Below are 24,666 nucleotides of genomic sequence, written 5' to 3'. Positions count from 1 at the left end.
TAATACACAAAAACATGCATATGTACACATGTGAAAGTCAATGAGTACCACCACCACATCAGCACTGAAACTCACACAGCACCAGATTGTCTAAGCATTTAAACATACACTACTGGTGGTTAGGAATATGAAGTCTTTCCTGGAGATAATATCAACCTCACCCCCAAACAAATGCAAGACACAAAAACAGAAGACACTGTCACCCACCCACAGGGAAACCCACTAATTCACATACAAGGGCATTGGCTCAGTAGACAGAATGCATCTGTATAGTGCAAGGCACCTCTCAGAGATCAGATGTGCATGAGGCCCTCCAGCCACACAGCGGAACACATCTTGTTCCCATCCCTACCAATCTGCCCTACCAATGATGAAGGACTCTCCCACAGCACAGGCAGTTGAGCCTGCATCTCTTGAGGAACAGCATTCTAACCAAGGTCAGGGCTCCTGCGCAGACATCCTGATGCACAGAGAGATTCTTGCATCTTGTGGAACTGATGTTACAGCTTTCAAAATGCCACAGGTGCATCCACACAAAATCCTGAATTCTTTTTATGCTACGAAAGTCTCTTCCAGATCTGATTAAGCTGAAGAAAAGGAGTCTATTTTTGACTTGGGAAGTGCATTGCCAGGTGGAGAGTAAAGTGACTGGTCCTGGGAAGAGCATGCTGCAAAAATGCCCATTGATGGCAGCCTTTCACATTAGATGCCAAGCAAGAAGCAGATGGCAGCAAGCAAAATCAGAACAGAACAGAACAGAACAGAACCATCCCTACAGAGAGGGATCTCGGCGCACGGGTATCTCAATGCAAAGAAGATGTATATGGGGTGTGAAAATCAGCATACGCATTGCTCTGATCTGCATGACACACACTTCTACACATTCATATTCAAGTATATCCTTGAATATAGCCATGCAAAATTATGTATTCATAATTTACATGCGTTTAGAAATGCATGGAAATATAGTACTTTCTAAGCAGATATATGAAGTGTCAGTCACATAAACCTACATGTTTATGATGATCCATGAATGCACAGAACCAGAGTATAAAAATGTCTATTTTTCTATGCAGTTGGTGTATCGCTACCTGCATAAATACCAAACAAAAATAACGTCTTATATGGAAAAGTCCATGGATGCAAATATGGATGGTCAGACAGACAAGGTGATGTGCATGTAATGTTAACAGCTACAAAGAGAGAAAGCTCTGCATAATATATCCATAACAGCGTAATGATAGTGGTGCTCATTATAGCTCTATAGTGAAAGGTGAAATGGATTGGCCTTTTGTGCAACGTATGTCTGATAAAATATTCCCCTGCTGGAGGAGCCTGATCCAAATCTCTTGCAGTCAGTGATTAACGTGGATTAAGTACAAGTCTTTTCTATTTTCTACATCGGGGTGTGTGCATTTGTCTGTCCATCTATGGGTGCATGTGTGTGTGTGATAGTTGCACCCTTCTCTCTCTCATTTAAAATTGTATTCACTTGTCACCTGTACAACCTGGACATTCCTGCACTTCATATGTCACACAGACACACACCACACACTTAAAACATGTATGCATCTCTCAACTGATAAATATCCCCAAATGCAGCATTCTCTCTCTCACTCACACACACACGCCATCTTCTCCCATTTATATGTGTACCTTCATTACTCACATATCTTTCTTCCCTACACATTGGTGAATGCACACAAATGGAACAAGCAGTTCCACATGTAGAGAGAATAATGCACAGACACTTTCTCTCCGGTATGCATCTGTTTTATTAGTTGGTTTCGCCCCTGCCACTGATATACACCTCTTGGGCTTCAAAATGCCTCTTCCCCCTCCCCGCAACCCTCTTCTCTATATCATCTCACAAGACTGAGTCATTAGAGCATACGGCACCTCTCTTTGTACAGTATGTCCGGGTGTGCGTGTGTGTGTGTGTGTGATGGGTGTTTGGGGAGAGGGGGGAATAATTGATTAATTAATGAATGTGATGGCTTGCAGCCCCTCTAGGAGATTCCTGCTGGATCTGTCAGCTGTTAATCAATCTCTGCTGAGAGAGGCAAAGGAGGCACAAAGGTAAAGCACTTAATTGCGTGGGGGAAATGATACAACCCCAGAATATAAAACACATCCTTAAACATGACACTAGATGCCAGCGGGGCTGGGGGATGGCTGGGACGCAGACAGAGAGTGCCCAGTCCAGGAGAGGGAATGGGTCTGAGGAGTAGGGGCACAGCACACGCCTGTCATTCCCAAGCCAGGCGAGTGCCCAAGCCAGGCAAAGGAAGGTGTGCCCCTCTTTGAGGGTCCTTTTTCCTTGCAGAAAGGTGACAGTGATGCTTGTCCACATGGATCCCCACCAGCAGCACCCGAGGAAGGAGGCCTCCAGCCCCCCACGCGCCTGACAATCTGCCTCTGGCTCATGTAAATGCAAGCAGAAAGCCAAGCAGCTATGGATGGGATGAGACACTTCCAGGCTCCAGGCAGAGAGATCTCTCAGTGACTGAGCCTCGCCTCCTTGGTGAAGCACCAGAGGTCGCTCTGGTTGGCTTAAAGCTACTTTTTGCATCTTGGGCAGCTCAGTCAGAGCTTCTCTTCTTGAGTTTGTGGAAAGGGTTTTGCATGTGGTTGGGAGGGGTGGGGGATGAACTGGTTGTTGGGAAAGCTCTCTCTCTTCCCCTCCGGTTCTCCGTTGATGGCCATATGATCTGGCACAAGGAGCCTGGAGCTGCTACCCGGTCACCAGCTGAGTTCTCGAGTGGAGAAGAGAAAAGAAGGCAAATTACACACACACTCTCTCTCTCTCTCTCTCTCTCTCTAGCCATCTCCACCTCTAACACATCTCTTCTTCCTCCTCCTGCTGCTGCTGCTGCTGTTGGTGCTGCCGCTGCCGCTCCTGCTGCTGTTCTCAGTGAAGTCTGAGCGAGCCAAAGTGTCTACTGTAAGAGGGAGCAAATCTCTTGTGGAGGAAGCAGAGAGAAAGCAGCACAGCCAGGCAACTTGAGGCAGAGTTTGCTTTCCAAGTCAACAAGTGCTTTTCAAGGACAGGCATCGCAGTGGAGCATCCCTCCAAGGGCACAGAAGTTGGGACCTCCATCCGGGTGGTTGTCAACTCCAGAGAAACTTCCACCATTACGTCCAAAAGTGAAGACGATTTCTTAACCCTGGCAGCCTCCAGGCTGAGCCGCAAAAAACGGGTCATCGGGGCCGCCATCGGGGTGGCCATGGTGCTGGTTCTCCTGGTGGCTATCCCTTTGCTGGTGCACAGCTCCAAAACCACTTCCCACTACGAGATGCTGGGCAGCTGTCGGATGGTCTGTGACCCCTACACACCCCAAACCCATGGGGCAGCTTCAGCTGAGGCAAGCCAGGAGTTGGCCGTCATCTCACCGCCTCCTTACGTGTCTGGAGGGAAAGGAGACCAAGGGAGGAAGGGCAAGTCAGGAATCCGTGGGCCACCAGGCCCTCCGGGGCCACCTGGGCCCAGAGGTCCAGCTGGGGAGCCAGGGAGGCCAGGCCCTCCAGGTCCACCTGGGCCAGGACCTGGGGGTTACATCCCATCCTTCTACAGCCCCAAGATTGCCTTTTACGCAGGACTGAGGAAGCCACATGAAGGGTACGAGATCCTGCGCTTTGATGACGTGGTGACCAATGTAGGGAACTACTACGAACCATCAAGCGGCAAGTTCACCTGCCCTCTACCCGGCATCTACTTCTTCACCTACCATGTGCTCATGCGTGGTGGAGATGGCACCAGCATGTGGGCAGACCTGATGAAGAATGGGCAGGTAAGGCAATGCCCCTCCTCTGTCACCTTGCTCCCTTGTCCTCTTGGAACCATCCTTCTCTCTCCCCACCCCCTAGAAATCCAGAGTCCCTTCCCCTTATACCTGCGAGCCATGCCCTCTACCACCCAAACTACATACAAAGTCTGTGGTGTCCGCCCATTCCACCTGCAAACGGAACAGCTACTGCCTCCCTTTCATCTGCATTCCATGCCCACACTCCACCTTGAGCCCCTCTGATTAGTGCACCCCAGTTCACATACAAAGCATACCCACTGACCCACTCCCCTCTTCCTTCTCAAACATCTGGCCCCTCCCACTGCAATAGCCACACCTACCTTCATTAGCCTCCCCCTGTTCATGGACTGACTCCTCCCAATTTACCTCACTAGTTCCACCCCTCACCTTAAAAATCTTTCATCCTGTCTCCCCTACCCCTTGCCCTATGAATACAAAGCATCAGCTCCTTGTTTACTCTCTAGAAACTTCTCCATCAACTACTTGGGGCCCTGCCCATCTCACCTATGGGGACTGTTTCCCCCCAAGGGAATCTCAATTAATAATTTGTCAGTAAAACTTTTTCCCCTAGGGAAAGTAGTAAGAGGGTGATAATGCCTCTAACTGCAGAGAGTACTGTATGTTGTAAGTTGGAAATGGGATGCCTGCCGACAATGTGCATTTCCTGCTTTCCAGGCAAGCTTTCTATTAATTAATTCCAAATAATACAAGCATTTCAATATATATGAAAGCTTTACACATTTTATTAATCAAACAAGCTGCAGAGTATTTTAAAAATCCTTTCCTTTATAAGTGAGCACTGACTCTAGCATTAAGCAATCTTTTTGAAAAAACAGGGAGGAAAAGGCTTAACCACTGAAAAATGCACATCAAGCACAGAATCCTGCTGAAATTCATTTAACATCCCCTTTTCCATTAAAAAAAAATCACTTTGAATTTGCAGTCCAGTACGATTATGAATATTTATATACCACTTTTCAACAAAAGTTCCCAAAGTGGTATACACAGAGAAATAAAAATATATAAGAAAGTTCCCTGTCCCCAAAGGGCTCACAGTCTAAAAAAGAAACATGAGATAAACACCAGCAACAACCACTGGAGGGATGCTGTGCTGGGGATGGATAGGGTCCAATAAAGGGCCCTATCCAGTTGTTCAATAAAGAGAATCGCCACTTTAAAAAGTTGCCTCTTTGCTCAGTTAGTACTGCTGTCAGTCAAGTTTAAAAATGGTCTTAAATTAGGACCTGTCTTGGGATATAACCTGCCTGCTCCTTTGTCTCATGCTTTTTTTGTTTTTTAAAGGAAGGGTTTTTATATTTAGCCTGCATATATAAAGAAGCAACAATATGGAATGCAATTGAATTTGGTCCTTCCTAATTCCATAAAGGAGAACGGTTATGAGTTCCTAAAAGGTACGAAAACAAACTGAGGAGAAAACCACAATTTACATGCTTCCCATATATACATAATATTTTCTCTCGTAGCAGAGGGGAATACTTTCTTTTAAAATAATGCCCACAGGAGTCCAGTGTTAAACTATACTGCAAAAGACTATAACCAAACAAATCTTTCCTGACTGCTTACAGTGAAACAAGAAATCAAAACTTTCTACAAACATTACACCCACCAGCCGCATTCAGACACACATTTGCCTAAATACCATGACTCCAGTTTGTGAACTTTAATAGGATTTGCCTTTATGAGGGACACACAGTGGAGTCTGTGTGATTCTTGCAAATAATGTGACTGGATCTTTTGAGACACACAGAGTCAAAGATGCAAAATCATCTTCTTTCTATTAGAGGAATAGTATAGAAAAGCTAGTTTATTAGAATTGCATATAAATGGTGCAATTGGTTATAAAGTTATGTGTGCCTACAAATATCCCTTGCATGCTCAAGAAAATATACATGTACAATGTATCTGCAGCATGCATGTACGTTGAATCACGTATACCCATTACCTCTGAATACCTCCATGTTTTTTAAAAATGTGAATGATAAACAATATGTGCTTGCCAAGATACTCATGCTATATACGAATACATTGTAATGATACCCATTATGTATTGAACAAAAAAAATCCTATTTTATTACCTAAGACACATGATCAGAATGCATGAGCAGAGCTAAACACATTAAATGGTAAATACAATCACATATGTAGTTGCTGTGCATTAAAATATTAAAGTAAGAACTGTTGCAGAAAGAAAAGTGTTTATCATTTTTTATATTCTATGCATATCTCTCATAATCTAGCCTTAATTCCATTTTTGGCAGTAAATATTGTATATTAATATAAAATTAGCACTAATATACACCTATATCTACATAATATATAACTTGCCAAAGCAACATTCATCATACATCTTATTTGTACACATGCATACATACTATCAAAACTTCCTAAAGAGACTAACTGCAGTTATATGTTGTGTGTGTGTGTGTGTGTGTGTGTGTGTGTGTGTGTGTGTATGGATTAGATGTAAAGAGACTGCATTTAAAATCTTGTTATATCTCTGGATTATGAGTTATTTATAAAAACCCCAACTGAATGCCAAATGCAAACCAATACTGCAATATCTTCTTGTATGTTATAGGACTTCATATCTCTCCATCTAAGCACTTCTGTCCATCAAGAACCATTACTTCTTTGTTGTCTCTTCCTCAGCTAGCTTTCAATAAGCTTATATGATATTGGTCGCATTTTTGTATTTATTACAAAAATGTACTTCCACCAAGTGGGGTGGAAAGTTTTCAAGAAACTCTCATTTTTCCCCCTTACTTAAAAAAGTGTAGAAAGAATGATCACTTATGTCTTGCTTTATTAAATGATCTTGCACATGTCCTAAAAGCAGAATCTCAGCTATTCACCAGGAGGATACTTTTGAATAATACTGGAAAAGTTTTTTTCTAAACCCCGCCTAGGACTAATTAGTAAATGAATGATGTTAAATCAGAGTCTCATCATTGACTCTTTCAATTTATCAGCGATAAATAAGAAATTGATCTGAAATTTAAAATACATTCCCGTTATCCCTCAACAAGCCCCCGGAACTAATGAAAGCAACATCTCAGGAGGAGGCATCTGTCATCTCTCTTCATTGAATCAATATAAATATTTACATGGGCTAGCTGGGAGTTCCAGCAAAATACACTGGGAACTGCTGAAATTATAGCTCTAGACAGATGAGACAGACTGTCTGTGTGCGCGCATGTTTTGTGCATATACACACACATTTTAAAATCAGCAACAGTCTTTTAATAGCCAGATATAATCCTGCTGTTCAAGATTTGGAACAGCCAAACCCAATAAGTCCCTGTTTCTACTGCCCTTTGCCTCATACGGTCATTTTGCAAAAAATTAGACTAGTTTTAACTTTCACACTAGAATGGGAGGCTGCTTCACACATTATGGATTAAGAGTGTACATTATGTGTGTTTGAAGCAGCAATGCAGGTTTCTTGCACTGCATGTACTCACAGTGAAAGAAACTGGTATAGCCACTTCAAACAGGATGTGTACATGCAATATCCGCTCTTAACTCATAACACATCAGGTAGCCCCAGTGACATCTCAAAGTGCAAGGCAGAATCAGACTCAAGGGAGCTGGGTGGATCTGTGCCTGCTTTGGGCCTGCTTTCTAAACCCTTTTAAGACCAATTAGCGTCAATTTCATTTTCCATTGCTCAAATTACAACTCCACTTTCTAACTAAACTAGATTCCTTTGGACAGTTTCTCCACAAAAATGATCAAGATTATCTGTTTTACTTCTGAGAGGAGGACTGTGGAATAGAATGAATCTCTCCTTCCTTTTTCCTGCTACATAAATATTAAGGGGAATTCAGAGTCCCAATAGCTTCTCATTGCGTCCATTGATTTCAGTCACTTTAAAAAAAAAAGGGGGAAACAGTCCATTTCACACAGTCTTTCAGTAATTTCAATGTTAATATCACAGTTCTGCCTCCCTTACAAAAAAAAAATCAATTAATTACAAGCAATATCTGAATATCAGAAGTACTGCTAAGGATAAATTCTTCCTCATTGGTGTAAAACTGGCCTCGTTCTATTGATCTGAATGCCGACTTACATATTACTGAATATCTGTCACCCCCACACGCCACCACCACCGATAGGAGTAAAGCATCCAAGCACCCTAGGTAATGCTTGGCATGATTTATGCTTCATGAGGTTGTGGGGTTTTTTTCTTTGTTTGTTTGTTTAAAGTATATATGCATTTTCTAGGCTAGAATAAAGGTTTCCTTCCTCCTTAAATAGCCCCATAGAGTGTAATGGAAAAAAATGAATGTTGGGAGTGGAAGGGTTAATTTTTTTTCTTCCAGGGAGATTTTAAAATAGATTTCGACACCTTCACAATTTGTGCTTGGCGAACAGGAACAATTGCCTGTTTATTAAATAATAAATAGTGGGAAGGATAGAAACTGACACGGCACCTGGTAATATTGGTTCAGTCAACTCGTCCCCCGAGACCCGTTTGCAGTCAATTTGTCAGCGAGGGCCTTTTTTTTTTTTTAATTCCAGTTTTAATACCAAAATGCCTCCTGTCAATTGAGATCAGAGGTGAGCAATACCCATGTCTTTACCTTTACTCCCTGTCTAATAAAGAGGCCTTCTCTCCCCCCGCCCCCGCCCTGCTTCTCCTACCCTTTCCTTAAATTTATGTAGCTTATTTTACCGGGGAATTAAAAATAGAAAAATCACTGCAGGAATAAATAAATATTATTTGCAACTGCTGCTATAAATCCAGCAGCAATCGGAGCAAGCTTGAGGGTGGTGGGTGTTTTGGGGGGATTTGCTTGGGGGAAGGCATTATAGAGGTAATTCAAAAGTAAACAAGACCCTACAAATACACAACACTCTAAAGCCAAGTCAAGCCATGTTCTGCACCATATTTTTCTGGGTTCCTGAGTTCAGTCAGTTCTTAGCACTAATCTCATTCCTAACAAAATTAACCACGACACATATTCAGGACTTGTTAGCTCCATGACCTGTTTGTTTGTTTGTTTGTTTTATAATGCTATGGCTTAGCCCGGCAGTATGCACAAATGATGGAAGGGTGCCTTTGAACATATGTGAAAGTGGCTGACATCCTAACAAACAAAACAATGGTGCTACAGGAGAAGCAATGGTGCTTCTGAAGGGTTCAGCCAATTCAGCTTCATTAACTAACTCCGCTCTGTCCAGTGGGGTTGGGTGCAAATTTTGATGTCCTACCCCCACCCCAGAAATGCTCTGTGCCACTCAAAAATTTGTCTCGGAGTGTTGTGCAGCCCTCAGAGACATGTTTTCAGGTGAGACAGGGTGCTTCTAGGAAGAAGGGGAGGCTGTCAAAATTCATCACCACCCCCACCCATCAACACACACTCACCCGTGCAGCCTTAATATGGAACTCTTCAGAAGCATTGGTGCTACATCAGTGTTTCCCCTGACACTTTGTTAGTCTAGATGTGAGTCAATGTCTGTTTCTTCTTCCTTCTGCCAAGCTGTAATATCCAGACCCCAATATCTGGAGTAAAGGAGCAAGCTTTCCAAGGGCATGGCCTCTGTTACTTGTTGGAATTAACTACTGAAAATTAGCATTGCTTCTTTCAGTCTCACTTGGCCCATTTCCCCCACTCCCACTCCTCTAGTAGCTTATGCTTCCCAGAGACCAATTATGCTTCCCAGAGACCCATGGCAGCTCAGGAGGGAGAGGGTGCATGGAACAGAGACGAGGAAGTGTTTGGGCAGAACTGAAAGCTGCTTTAAAATGTCTGTCCCTTTGATTGGGGTTAAAAACCAACTGTACCCTCCCCTCACATTTTGGAAGGATTTGAGCTGCTATCCTTTCTTGGTGCTGTTTCATTGGGCTGGGAGAGGTATGGCAGCTCCATTCTCATAGTGAAACCCTGGAGCATTCCCAAGTAGATCAAACTGGCTCTTGCCTTCCTTGGCCAGTCGCTCTCAATATCCATCACTTTGTCAGGCCCAAATCCCACACCCCGGGGACATATTCTTGGCCTCTATCCCTGGGCTTTGCGTGTGTTTAGTAGTTGTTGTTTTGCTGCTTAGATTCCCTTTCAGATTCAACACCCACTTCTAGAATGGATTGAAGTATGAGATTTACCTGGTAATAGGCGATGTCAGCTGGGACTGAAATCTTGCAAGCAAGCCTTGAACTGGGTAAACAGGGCAGTGCTGGTCCTCAGACATGCCTGGAAATCATACCCGTCCCCACACAAGACCTTCCTACTAATCCTAGATATGCAGCAGCTTGCTCCTCTGCACATGCACAGATGTACTCTTTTTGGCTCCAAGGACAAATTGCATTAAGCCTGAATGTCCCTCCCAATCTGGGGGATTCCAAAGCAGATTTATTTGATGAGAGTTAAAGGAACAAAACAGCTTTCCCTTCCAGATGAGGAGCCAGCTTCACTCGGATCTAGGCGCCCACTCCCTCAACATCCCTGGCAGGAGAAAGGTGTTCACAATGACAGAACTAATTAGCAACTTCAGCAAAGGGGAGGTGGGGATTAAACAGGCCATGGAGAATTAGCCCTCCATTGGCCCTTCAGAATAGGTCCCCTGTCATGGGTGTCAGAAGTTTGCACAGCTGTGTCAGTTGTGTGGGTAAACAGAGAGGAGTCAGCTGTCAAACAAACCTCACTTGCAAGCTAGGAACTATTCTTTTTAAGCTCAAAATAGCATAAAATTTATTTCCCCACCCTCACAATTTATCATCGCAACAACCCTGTGATGTAGGTTTGTCTGAAAACCAAACCAAGCCCTGGTTTTCAGACAAACCTTGGGTGGCCTAAGATCACCCAGTGTGAATCTGAATCTAACTCTCTCTGGTTCATGTCTAGTACACAATCCACTACACAACCACACCAGCTCTGAATATCCTAGGTACGATCCTGGTAATATACGCCCCACAATCTTTACTGCTGTTTCTGTGATCAAGCAGTATGGTGCAGCAGACAGAGCCATGGGTTAGAACACAGAATACTCAGACTGGGCTGAATTCTTCCTTTCAGTGAAGTTCATTTGGTCAGCCCATCCCCTCACAGGACTGTTGTCAGGCTAAATGGGGTAGGCATGTTAGGAAGGGTTTTTTCTTTCTTTCTTCTCCAGGAAGTTTTCTAGAAGTGATAAATAAGAAACAGCAAGCACTGCAACAGTTACTAATACAGTGAGAAAGAGAGTGGACAGAGCCAAAGGTGCTCACATACAGGTAGCAGTAAGGGAACATCCCGGGCACAAGCAATTATGGGTGGCATTCTAGCCTCGGTAGTAACTGTTTCCAGGGCTGGTGTATGCGTACCACTTCTGGGCCACCAGAGATCACCTTCTTGTCCAATTTCGAGGCAGATTTTGTTGATCAGGGTTAAGGAGACAGAACATCTTTTCCTTCCAAATGAGTAGCCAGCTGCCCCGTAACTGGGACCTCTGCTAACTGAGTAAAGAGGCACTTTTTAAAGTGGCAGATTCCTCTTCTATTTAGCAGAAGGGGGGCAACTGTCCTTATTCAGCCCAGTTTAGCATCTCTCCCGTGGCTGTTGTGCGAGTGTCTCTGTTGCCTGTCTTTTTCTTTTTGTCTTTCATTGCGAGTCCTTTTGGACAGGGAACTACCCTCTCATTTCTCTGGCTATGTATGTATATGACTGAAAACTTTTGTTATTGTTGAAAAGCAGTACAGTATAGAAATATTCTAAACAAGATTAACCACCACCACTGGCAGGAGCACTGAATTCAAACTCCCCGATTTACTCTTCTGGAACATGACTTCTGATATTTAATTGCATCCAAGAGCCTTAAAATCCTCCACAGAGAAGACAAAAACAGAAAAGTCCAGAAAGAGTCTGTAGGGCCGGATGCTGAAAAGCAGTGCTTAATAATGGCACATTCCCCAGAAATGCCAAGAGCTTCTTCCCCAAAGACCTGAACTTTGCTTAGTGGGCTAAAAAATCACAACGCAGAAACTGAGGCATGGAAAAAGAAGCGGAGGGTGTCCTTGCATTGCAACACTCTGGGGCTATTCACATGACGACAAAGGTGGTGGCGGGGAGACCGGGTCCAGCCTACCTTCCCCCAGGCAAGCACTCTGAGCCCACACGACCAGCACTGTCAGGACCAGCGTGAGTAAACAAAGGCTGGGACTCATTGTCCCAGCCTCCAAACATCCCCCAGTGCATCGCGCACAGAGCTCGGCTAAGAGCTGGGCTTCGGCGCTGGGTTTAGCACCACAACACCGCCAGGATCTGCACAGATCCCAGCAGTTCTCACAGGCAGCCAAGCCCAGGCTTGAATGCTCGTGAGAACAACCCCTCTGTCAGGATTGCAAATACAGCCGTGCGGGCTCCTGACGGCTAGCAGCCACACCACCATCTATTCTCATCACCACTTACAGTTCCAGCTTTGAGACACCAGGCCAGCCTCATCTCACTCCCCACCCCTCAAGGGCTGGAGTGAAAAACACCAGAATCAGGGGCGTAATTACCATTAGGCAAGGGGAGGCGGCTGCCTGGGGGCCCCCATGCCTCGAGGGCCCCCCCAGAGGCAAGTCACATGTGAAGTGAGTGTGTGTGTATCAGCGAGGGGCCCATTTTAAAATTTTGTCTCTGGGCCCACTCCAGCCTCGTTACGCCCCTGACCAGAATGGGGTGTGTGTTGGTAATTCCGAGTCATTTTGCTCTTCCAAGGGGCTAGGATCACTCACACACAGAGACATCTACACCGGCAGGTCTGGGCTCCAAGCACCCCTTCTCTTCTAACGTCATACTCATTTTGTGTACGAAATGTGAGGGGAAGGCACATGCAGGAATCTTGCACTCCACTTTCCCTCCCTCCTTCACCCATGCACCCACCCACTAGGCTGTAGCCCAGCTTAAATGCTAAGCCAGTTTTCAAATCTAGGCATCTTTACCCCAAACCTTATATTCCAAATAGTATTGCCCATCAGGAAATGGTGGATACCAAATGTGCTTCTGTTATGCTCATATTTTATTTTTCCACTCCCCCCTCGCCTTCGGCGCCCCAAAGTGTCCAATTCTAATTGAAATCTCCCCTCAAGAGCATCCCCAAGTCTGCATCCTTCACTCAGCATGTGTGAGAAAAAACGCTACAGGAATTACGGTCAGTTCATCAACAGACAGCAATTCCTTTCGACTTCTCTCCAGAGTCATTTTAAAAACACATATACATTCCTGGGCGCTGGGCTGCTCTCAGACACACTGTCATAAACACCCTCATCGGATGCAGCCCTGCCAGCTCAGGCTGTGATCCTGTCAGCTCATCCAAGCTTAGCAGCCTCACTAGTTGGACAGGAGGCCACTAAGGAGAACTCTGGCAGATCAGCAGGGGGCGCTCTTCTCTGTTGGCAGCCAACAGCCCACACATTCCTGGCTGGCTCAGAGCCCTGAGGTCAGGAGGACTAGTTTCATGGGGATAGATGACAATTGCATGCGCACACAGAGTCTCCTGCTGCTGCTCTAATACCTCTGATTGTTCCAAAGTCAGAGGATCCTTCCATGTGCAGAATATTCTCAGCCAAATCCAGTTCAAAAATTGTGCCAAGGGGGGAAATTGCCCTCCTCCCAACTCTACCAGCCAAGCAAAACCATGCCCACATTTTATTTGTACCATTTATAAATCCCCTCTTCACAAGACTGTGAGCTCTTTAGGACAGGGAGCCATCCTACTTATTTGTTATTTCTCTGTGTAAACCGCTCTGAGCCATTTTTGGAAGGGCGGTATAGAAACCGAATATATAAATATAAATATATAAATATATGGTGCAACATACAACTAAATAGCAATATACTATATTACTTCATATCTGCATCCCATTGGCAGCCTGGTTTGTTTAAAGTGGTAAAATGTGGGGGCCAGCAAGGGCAAGAAAGGGCAGGAGAATGGGAGAGGGTCAGCTGAGTGCAAGTGTTTTGTAAAAATTTCCTCCTCATCATATGGCAGATGCTACTGAGGCATATGCATTCCATAAAGAAATGGGATGAAAATAAATTGAAAGCAAACAAAAATCAAAATTTAAAACAGAAAACAAAGGGAATGCATACACCTAACTGATTACTAGCTCCCAATCAGGAGTGCAGCTAGAACTGAGCCGATGGGTTCAAAGAACCTGGACCTCCGAGCTCCTGAGGGCCCCCCCCCAGCTCTACATCTCCCTATTTTCTTCATTATCTCCCTCACTCTGAGGGGCCACCTGGGAGAAGGGCAAACACAGGCCCCTTCTCCCCTAGCTACGCCCCTGCTCCCATGGTTTATTCCTTTTTTGAAAAAGAATGGTAAAAAAATGTGGCTTAAAATATCCTGCTCCATAAACTCTCATAGTGCAGGCATGAAAGGTTTATTCACAGATGCATATTCATCAGTTGACTACTGCAACATCAAAGTCCGATTCAGACATTATGCTTTACGAGTATACAGACGTCTGTACACTCGTACACATGTTTGTGTGAACGACAGTACCTGTGTTCGTTTTAAGAGAGAACCTGGATACAGCCCTTCAAATGCACATTGCAGATAGGAAGTGTACTTCTGAACCTGCATCCAGCATAACATGTGAAAGACTACACCTGTGTACAGATCTGTATCTGAATACACTGTACACTCAGTGTACGAGTGTTGAACATAACACGTGAATGGGCCTCAGATGTGTGATGACCCATTAAATAATCACTTAACACAGAGCTATCATATAGCTTCACATCCCCTGAAACAGTCATCTGCCGGTCAACAAGTGTACAGTAAATAAGTGTAGAAAATCAAATGATAATCTTGCATTTTGAACCAGGCCTAACTTACAAAAACACTAATGTTTTCACAGGACATACACACTTGGCTTGGGCACCCAGCTCTCCTTACCTATCGCTCCATTTTTTAAAAAAATAGAAAATATAACTTATTTCAAGCTGTTTCTTTTATCTCTTTGATATCTCTCCTGCTCCTTCCCGCTCCTCCTTTTCACATTCCACACTGAAGAAGGAGCAGTTGCAACAGCTGTTTGCCCATCATGCCTGGGTGAGTGGCAGTCACCATGGCATGCCAAGTAAGGTGCCGGGGGTGGCTACGGATAAGGGGTAGGGGTAGCAATTGGCACCTTTCTTCAGGCAGAAGAATTTTTATTTATTTATTTATTGTTACATTTATATACCGCCTTTCATAAAAAACAATCCCAAGGCGGTTTACAAAAGTTAAAAAACATACAATAAAAATGACAATAAAAATATTAAGCTAAAAATACAAAACCAATCTAATTTAAAATCTATAAAATACAAACATAAAAACTATACGTGAGTAAAACACTCAGCAGCAATAAAACAATCATGTCAAGGCCTGGATAAAAAGCCAAGATTTAGCAAGCTTTCTAAAAACTGTGATGGAGTCAGAGGAGCAAATGGCCACTGGGAGAGCATTCCAAAGTCTGGGGGCAGCAACAGAGAAGGCCCTGTCCCAAGTGCACGACAGACGAGCCTCCCTCATTGTTGGCTCCCGGAGCAGAGACCCCTCAGATGACCTTGTCAAGCGGGCAGCGGGCAGACAATCTTGGGGTCTGCCTGAGCCTGCTGTAATACAGTGATCTGCACTAGCTTACAAAAGGCTGATAAGGAAGAGGCCAGGTGGGCCTCCTAGGGGAAGGAGTTTTCAAATCTGGGCCCCAGGACTGAGAAGATCCTGCCCCACCCAGTTTCCCAGTGCTCCTCATAACCTGCCACCTCCAATCTCCAGCATGCCTCTTCTTGTTCCCCATCTACCACCTTCATCAGACTTGAGGCCATATCTTGTGTTTCCACCTGTCTGGCACAGCATTCTCTCCACCCACTCATCAGCAAAGCAGATCTCAGTTGAATACATTGGCATCCAGGCCTTGAGGCATACTCCAGGCTAGTGCTGTATGGAAGTCATTGATCATCAAGCATCTCTGACAATGTGCCTCACTTTATGCACCCCCTAGTTGTTGCTAACAGTCTTCACTGTCCCCTCTTAGCCACCCAAGGAGTTATTCGCACTTGGCTTCAGGCTTTGTGGTAAATGTTGAGCGAAGCCACTTCGAAGTACACTCGCGGCATTGAGGGAAGCGGCCCCTCCCTTCTGCTCTCAGTTTTCTTTTGAAACAAGTCCACATGGCATGCTCCATGTTTTCCTTCTAGTCAATGAGAGGGTGGGGAGAGAGAAAGCTCCTCCAGAGATAGATCTGCACTTCTGAAGAGAGCATGCCTCTTACGTTAATGATTCTACATCAGTGCCTCTCCCATTTGCTCTGGCATTTTCAGAAAAAGTAGCTTAAAACCAGCATTTTACAAACCTGGACATACGTCGAGATGAGCTAGAATTCGCATCACAAAGCCCAGTTTGTGTGTGGAGTGGGTCCAAGAATCTCAAAGGGATTTTGAGGTATATTTGGCTGGTGTGTGAACGCACACACTCTCTTCTGAAGGAGATTCGGGGCAGAAGCCCTGTGTGTAAAGCCTCCTGGTCCATTCTAAAGAAGATACCAACCCTCCCTCCCTCCCTCCCTCTCTCTGAACTCTAGTTGAGGCTGATCAGGTGGCGGTAGTGAGGAAAGAAGAGCCATTCCTCTGAGGAATGAGTTGCCATTCTGGACTAAATGTGCAGAAGTCTTCTGGCTAATATAATTCCAGCAAATAAGGTCTTAGGAGGAAGTAGAACAACTAAAGCCAGGAGGAGCCCTATTCCCAGTGTCTAGAAATCACTCCCCTTCTCATCATATGTCTGTTCAATTTCCCCATTTGGCTCTATGAGAACAATTAAGACAGTGAGTACATCCATTGATGCATCTGGTGGCGCAGTGGTAAAAACTGCTGCCCTGTAACCAGAAGGTTACAAGTTCGATCCTGACCAGGGGCTCAAGGTTGACTCAGCCTTCCATCCTTCCGAGGTTGGTAAAATGAGTACCCAGAATGTTGGGGGCAATATGCTAAATCACTGTAAACCGCTTAGAGAGCTCCGGCTATAAAGCGGTATATAAATGTAAGTGCTATTGCTATTGCTATTGCTATCTGAGCTCTTTTAGAGTTCCTTCCAGTGAGATATTATTATCCGGCACCTAACATTTTCTCAGTGATGCATATATTTAAAACATGACACAGGCCTTGACCACAGACTTACAATCTAGCACACAACAGAAACGGGAAAAAGGGATGGAAAGGGAAGAGAGGTCAAGGGAGACATTTCTGTGCTGTATGGATGTGTGTGTGTTCACAGAAAATGTCTTTTGTTCCAACCGTCCTATATGTGAGCTCGTTTACATGTTATAAGGCAGGGCACACAGGTCTGTGAGTGAGGGTGCAAGAGCTCATCTAGGTTTGATTTCAGCAGTATCAAGTCGTGTGTGTTGCTAGCTTGTTAAATGGACATCACAGGTGTCTTGGGCAAGGCAGCGGGCGCAGTCCTTTTCTGCATGTCAGTGCCAATGGATGTGCTTGCCTTGCATACGCATCATAGGGTCGTGTGGCCTCCGTTTCTGTGTTAGGGTGTGCAAAGATGAGTTTGGAAGTCAGCAGTACAACCTGGTGTGTGAACTCTGTTTGTATGGTGTAAGCACCTGCGTTCCAAACCATTTTGTGTGCCTGCGTTTGAATGGCACTGAATAAAGAAAAGGGGTGGCTGTGGGCCGTAGTGGTTCAGTGGTGGAGGGACACCTGCTCTGCAATCGTTGTTGTTACACTGTACCACTTTTCAACAGATGAGTTGAGTTCTCAGTTTGCATTAAAAAAAGAATAATAAGCAATTGATTGCCTGTCCCCAAAGACTCGCAGTCTAAAAAGTTATCAACTGTGACTGTGCAGGAAATAAGCAACGTATTCTTCCAAGCAGTGAAAGTGCCATGGACAGGACTACCCAGATTCAACTTCCTTTGGAAGAGAGCAGTGAAGACTCATGGCCTGTTTGTCACATGCTTCAGTCTCAAATATACAGGTAACTGTAAGTGGAGGCAAGCCGTATGTGCTCTTCCCAAGCGTGAGGTCCTTGCCCTACATCGGATCCCCAGAGAGGGCCCCCTTGCTCCCAGGGTTGTCAATTATTTATTTATTTGTTTAGCCCATTTTTATACCGCCCAACCCAAGGTCTCAGGGCGGTTCACAACAAACAAAAACAAAACATTAAAATCAATTAAATACTAAAAACCGTTTAAAACCAATCAATAAACAATCCAAAATTTAAAAATTTCAGAAGTTAAAAAGCTAAAAAGCTAGAAGGTCTGGGTAAAAAGATGAGTCTATAGACACTTTTTTAAAGCTGCTAGAGATTAGGGATGTTTACAGAGGACATGCAACTATTCTGGGGACCATGTGACTTTTTTTGCATTAGGAGGAACTAGCTGGGCCCGGTGCACAGCATCTGTGCCTCCGGCTGGCCAACCCACCGCCACCTTCCCCTGCCAGCCTGCAGACCGCCTTTTCCTCCTCCCCCCCCAGCCCGCTGCTTTCTGGCCGGCCAGGCACCGGCTTCTTCACCCCACCCCACCCCGCTTTCTGGTGGGCTGGCTGGCAGGTGGGCTTCTTCTCCCTCCCTCCCACTGCCGCCCCCCCCCTTTTTTGGCCAGCAGGCCCACCCGCCACATTCTGGCCAGCCAGGTGCTGGCTTCTTCTCTCCCCCCTCCCACCGCTTTCTGGCTGGTGGGTAGGCCAGCTTCTTCTCACGCCATCCCCCCCCCCTTTTCTGGCCGGCCGGTGTTTTCTTCACTGGCCACAGCCGCCATTTTCCTCCCTCCCACCCGTCCCTTGGCTCTCCGGCAGCTCTCCAAACTCTTGCAAGAGCGACCACACATGGGATTAGCCACGGCTATGCTTAAGAGAATTAGAATATAGACAGAAACTATTTTGGGCACCAGACAACTTTTTCTGCATGTGTTGTGGTGTCCGAAGTTCTGGGGAGCACCTAGAACATTTTGTTGGCTCAGAACACTTTGCGCTCATGAGCAGCTTCTCTTCTTCTTCCTTCTCCTGCCCCTTCCTACTGACCGACCATCCAATGGGGAAGCCAGCATGGAGGTCCTGCTTCAGTGGCAGGTTGCAGAGCCATGTGATGCAGGAGCAAGGAGAGGTGGGCCCGGCAGGCGCCGCTTCGTGTGGTGATGGTGATGGTGGTGCCAGCAGTGAGAAGTTAGCAGTTAGCTAAGGAACTTTACTGTGAGCCTTTGGGGTCAGGCAATAAATTGCTCATTATTCTTTTTTTATGTAAACTGAGAACTCAGCTCATCTGTTGAAAAGTGGTACAGTACAACAACAATCAGCAGTACTGAGCTAGACGGACCAATGGCCTGACTCAGTAGGAGGCAGCTTCCTACGTTCTTAACCCTGCATTTCTCAAAAGGAGATACTCCAATTCAAAATTGTGTGTACACTATTATTTCCTAGCTGTGTGTTAAAGAATAATTTTTAAAAACCCTCCTCCACCACCACCACCACCCCAAAATCAACACTTTCTTATCCTTTTTCCAACTTATTTTATTTGGAGGGTTCAAGCAGCACTAGCGGCACTCTAATCAACCAGCTCTAGGAAGAAAACGGCTGGTGTTTTTATGTTAGGGTCTTTTTCTAGCACATGTAGGAGAAAGGGAAAACAAACAAAAGATTCCGGGGGGAGGGGCTGTTGGGGATTTTTAGTCAATTTCACAAAGACCAGAGAACAGAAAGCAAATTCCCCAAGCAGAATCTGAACCAGCATCCTGGGGACACGGCAGATTCTCCGTTAAATCCTGTCTCTCACCCAGTGGTGGCTGCCCTATGTTTATAACCCCAGAATAAGCCCCACATGGCAGGTTGATCCCTCTCTTTGTTGGCACAGGCAGCATTTCATCACCCCTGGTGACAGCTTGATCCATGTAAGAGCTCACTCTATTGTCAGAGATTTGTTTGGAGAGGCCTGCTGCTGCTGGCCTCTTTTGATCTGTCTATCTAAGGACTTTATTACCTGGATGCTGTCACTGTCGCCTCTGAATGCCCACATCATTGGCACATCTGTCCTCCACACACACGGTGAAGCAGGGGGCACGATGTCTTTCCCTGAGAGCTGTGCCACTGAAAGGGAAGGTAGGATTAAGGGACTTGCCCAAGGTGAGCACAGGTTTCTGCAACACAGCTGAATATTTAAATTCAAGAGGGGAAGGGTGCAATCCAATACACAATATTAAAGAATGTCATCACTGGGTTACTTCAAGATAAACTCAAATAGGATCAGGTTGCAGGAGCATTTGCAGATATTGCTCCAAGTAGCAATGGTAGCTCCCAATCAGTTATTTGAGTTATCTCAAATAAATAGCAATTCCTGTTGCAGGGGTTTAACATTGTTACTTTGGTGCATCTCTAGCGGTGCCTCCTACACTAATAATCCTCCTAGTTCATGTGGACTAGCACCTATCAGCATGGAGACCAGCACCTTCCCTGGATGTGTGGATTATAGGGGACCAGTACTCTGAGTCTTCAACTTTAAAGGCCAAGTTGAAGACAGATTATCTTGGAGAGAATCTGTCTATGTGGTCGCTAAGGGTCGGCACCGACTTGTCGGCACTCAATCAATCTGAGTCAGAGCACTGATCACCCCTAAAACGCTACCTCTAAAATGGGGCTGCACAACTTCGGCCCTCCTGCAAGGGTTGGGCTACAGCTCCCATAACGGCTATCTATTGGCCACTGTGGCTGAGGATGATGAGAGTTGTAGTCCAAAAACATCTGGAGGAGGGCTAGGGTTAAGAACATAAGAGCAGCTCTGCTGCTGCATCAGGCCCAAGGCCCATCCAGTCCAGCATCCTGTTTCAAACAGTGGCCCACCAGATGCCCCCGAGAAGCCCACATGCAGGAGGTGAGGGCATGCCATACCCTCTTTCTTGCTGTCGCTTCCCTGCTGTTGCAGACCTGCTCTAAAAGGAACCTAACTTCAGCTGGCAATGAGGCATCTGCAGGGGCATAACGATAGGGGGGCAGGCAGGGCACGTGCCCTGGGTGCCACTCTGGTGGGCCATGTGGGGGGGCACCAAAAAGTGGCATGCCCCCCCAACTCCCCCGGATCGCGCGTCAGTGGCGGGCAGCGGCGGGAGTGAGCGTGGCGGTGGCGGGCGGCGGCGGATCGCCGAGGGTGGCGGGCGGCGGCGGATCACCGAGTGCGGCGGCGGCGGGCGGCGGCGGATCACCGAGTGTGGCAGGCAGCGGCGGATCGCTGAGTGCAGCAGAGCGACGCCGAGGCCTGCCGTCTGGCCCGGCGTCGCTTCCCAACTGCGCAGGCGCGCCTCGCAGTTGGGAAGCGAGGCCGGGCCAGACAGCAGACCTCGGCGTCACTCTGCTGCACTCGGCGATCCGCCGCCACCCGCCACCGCCGCACTCGGCGATCCACCGTCGCCCGCCACCGCCGCGCTCACTCCCCCCACCGCCCACCACCGACGCGCGATCTGCCTCCGCCGCGCTCACTCCGGCCAGGGGGGCGCAGGTATGGGGGGGCATGGGGTGGGGGGAGGGTGCAATTTCAGGGGCAGAGCTTGCCCTGGGCGCCGTTTCCCCCCGTTACGCCTCTGGGCATCTGGGCGAAGGGGAAATTGAAGTGAGTGGAAGTGACATCATGGCAGGAAGAAAGCATGTGCATTCTTCAGTATCTTGTAGCATGGCTCACTTGTCTGAGCCATCTGGAGCTCTTTGCCCTGCAGGATGTTTTCTGAAATAAACCTCCTCTATGCTTGTGGCAGGGGTAGGGTGGGTGCAGGAATTTCATGCAGGGAAATGATCCTGACCAAAGCAGGGGGTTAGATGAGTTGGCCTTTTAAGATCTCTTCATATTATTCTACATGTGGTGCCATAGTGTGACATTTTCTCTGCCCAGCCTAACAGTCCCTTGGGCTAAATGGAAGAATGGAGAGTGCTGATCAGCCCTTGCGAAATGCGAGAACAAGGGGGTGGATCTTGGTTACTTCAACGGCTCCCTTGAAGAAAAAGAACTTTGTCCGTTTTCTAAATGATCGTGACCAATTTCCAAAAAACAAGCATGTTCAGAGATGGGTGTAAGCGGTGATCTTCATTATTTTTCAAGGGGGGTGGCGGCACTTTGGAAAAACCCTTCAATGTGAGAACCATTTCCCACTGTACTGACCTCCACATAGTCCTGCATTTTTCTCAGCACTGGGAGGGCCCTTTAAGAGAGATGGAGCCCACTCCTAGGAGGAAAACACTGGGAAGGGCTACACTTCCCAGCAGGCTGTGCATGGTCTTCCAAAAAGGTGCAGGGCTCAAGAGAGCTCTTCTGTTAAGGAACCCCCTCAGTACTGAGCAAAGCTCAACACTGTACAGGGTGAGAGAATGGTAGTCTCTGCATGGTGCCAAAGGGAGCGTGCAGAGTATTCAGCTTTGGCCTAAGCCTCACAGAGGCCCAATTAGTCAGAGAGACACACGTAGGGTTGATGGGGCTGCCACTGGCCCCTTGGACCTTACATACAACCCGCATAGCGGGTTGTAGTAGGGGCAGGCGGGCAGGGTGATTTAAAGTGACATTGCCATCTTCAATCATGAGGGGACCAAACAATTATTTTTCTTCTTATAAACAGAATGGAAGAAAAACAGTGGTTTCCCAAAACAAATTAAACACAATGTTTTACAATATAAATCATATTTTTAACTTGGGGGGGAGTTATATTGTGTCTCTAAAAACAACAACACCTGATTTAACACAAAATACAACTTTAATACAGGTCAACACCTTAACATCTGCACAACTTTGAAGAATTAAATCCATAGCCCTCTATGAAATATATTAAAGTTTACTTTTCTATGTAAGAGGACAAACCATAGGGGGAAATATCTTCTAAGGGTCAAAAAAGACATTACTTTTAAGTATGTACTTTGCAAGTCCATGCTTGTTATTTTAATATTAAATATAGACTGGATTGGACCATGAGGAAGAGGGCTTCAACTGAACCCCCATGGGGTCCCTGCAGCTATTGGCCAAGAAGATGTTCCCATTAATACCAAGGGAAGTTCACCACCACCACCACCACCACCACGGCCAACTATGATAAAGATGGCATTCCTGTGGACACCTGTGCTTGTTCTGTAGCCTTGCATGTGTACAGAGAAAACCAAACAGAAATCCATTAATTTCACAATTGCCCATCTTGTCTCTAAGCAGAGAATTCCGTAGTGCCAAAGGCACATGGATTACACTCCTAGGTGTTGCTTAAAGGTGTTATTTTTTTGTAAGCCAGTATGTTTTAATTGTTATAGTGACTGAGGAGTTTGCATCCCTGTTCAGGATTATGTGGATTATACAATAGAGACATTGATTTAAAATCTGTCTTCTTTTCTAGACAGTTAAATCACTTTGAATTAAATCAGTCTGTCCTGCCCTTGATCTGAATTCAAATGCCTGTGTTCAGTGGCACAGCGGCATCATTCCACCAGTGAGAAGCGGCTGCAATTCTTTTTTCCTCCACCCACATTCTAGGGTCACCGGAGACAGCTCTCACCAGCAATTCATAAGCCCCCTGGATCCCTCTTTCCACCCTTCACAGGTGACTAGTCACTTTCGGTGCCTGTCTATTCCATTCAATTTTTAAACCAGACCCAGCCCAAGGTTGTCGTATTTTTGGATCGGGAACAGTTAGAAGAAACACAACCATAACATCTTCCACCCTGAATTCTGAAAATACTATCAGATTTAGGTCAAGACCAGTATTATTAATTACTCACATGACACTTTTATACAGTACTGCGTGTTTAAAAACATGCACAAAAGCTGTAACAGAGTGGAGCTAATTTTCTCTTTTATTCATATTACAGTTTTCATGGAACAAAAATATGCATTTTACCTTATCCGCACGCACATTTTCAGGGCAGAAATACAAATGGGGCCAGTACTGAACGCTGATGGGAAAGAAGGAGGAGGCAGATGTGCATGTGAATCCCAAGCATGGGTGTACTTGAAGAGAATGAAGATCATACCTCTCTGTGTGCACGTATCTGTTTAGAGAGAGGTGGGAAAGTACAAGAGGCATATGGGCATACTTGTCTCTCTGCACACTTGGATCTTCAGCAGGTTGATCGCCAAAGTTCAGCTGTGTTGTCCGTGTGGAAAAAAAGAGCAAAGCAGCATATCACGCTGTATGACTGCAATGATTAATAACGCAGATGTAATTCCATTACACAGAACTAACACAACATGCATTAATTAAGTTTCATGTAATGAAATAACAAAGGAGGAGGAGAAAAAAATAACTACTCCTGCACAGCATTTCCCAACACCCATCAGGTTAATTCAAGGTTTTTCTTCTTGACATTTCTTTTCAGATTTCATAGGGCTTGTCTCTGTGTGTGAGAGAGCTTGTGAGAGGAAGAGACACAAACAAAACATATAAAGCCAGATAATTCTGAACCAAGTTTCTATCAAAATGCTTAGAGGAACCAAACATTTTGTTGTCTCAGTTACACTACATGTGTAAGCCAATTAACAGTCAAGAGAAGCAAACCCTCAAATTTTCCCATAGTTATGCCATGGTGGTTGCATGCAGTAAAAAATATTTAGATACCTTCTTTAAGCAGCAAAGGTCAGCTGCACCTCCATAAAGGACTCTCATAATATATTCCCACATCTCCAGGATTACCCACACTTTCTTCCTACACCTCCCAGAAGCTCCAGTATTGCAATGTCAGCCTCCCTTCGCCCTCCCAGCCAGGCCCCTCTTCATATGGGGCCATCTTCTCCTCATCTTCCCATCCTGGGAAACCCCCTCTCCTTGTTGTGTAGCTAAATTTCAGATCCAGAAAATATGATGGATGCTTTAACACAGGAGTGTAGTTATAACTGAGTGGAGGGGTTCAAAGAACCTGCCCAGCCC

General features: G+C 45.8%; 1 protein-coding gene across 1 annotated transcript in view; it reads left to right on the top strand.

The window, feature by feature from the left end:
• Positions 1 to 2,491: 2,491 nt before the first annotated feature.
• The window catches only part of C1QL4 (complement C1q like 4), a 34,336-nt gene continuing 12,161 nt past the window's right edge, over positions 2,492 to 24,666 (top strand). Inside the window, exons 1-2 of the mRNA XM_053288842.1 lie at positions 2,492 to 2,538; positions 2,825 to 3,791. Of these exons, the coding sequence (XP_053144817.1) occupies positions 3,228 to 3,791 (564 nt within the window). The 5' untranslated portion in view covers positions 2,492 to 2,538; positions 2,825 to 3,227. The remainder of the gene's footprint in view (positions 2,539 to 2,824; positions 3,792 to 24,666) is intronic.

The sequence above is a fragment of the Hemicordylus capensis genome, chromosome 2 (assembly GCF_027244095.1).
Source record: "Hemicordylus capensis ecotype Gifberg chromosome 2, rHemCap1.1.pri, whole genome shotgun sequence".
In the NCBI taxonomy this organism is placed as follows: Eukaryota; Metazoa; Chordata; class Lepidosauria; order Squamata; family Cordylidae; genus Hemicordylus; species Hemicordylus capensis.
Note: the sequence above shows the minus strand (reverse complement) of the source record. Positions and strands in the feature narration are given on the sequence as shown.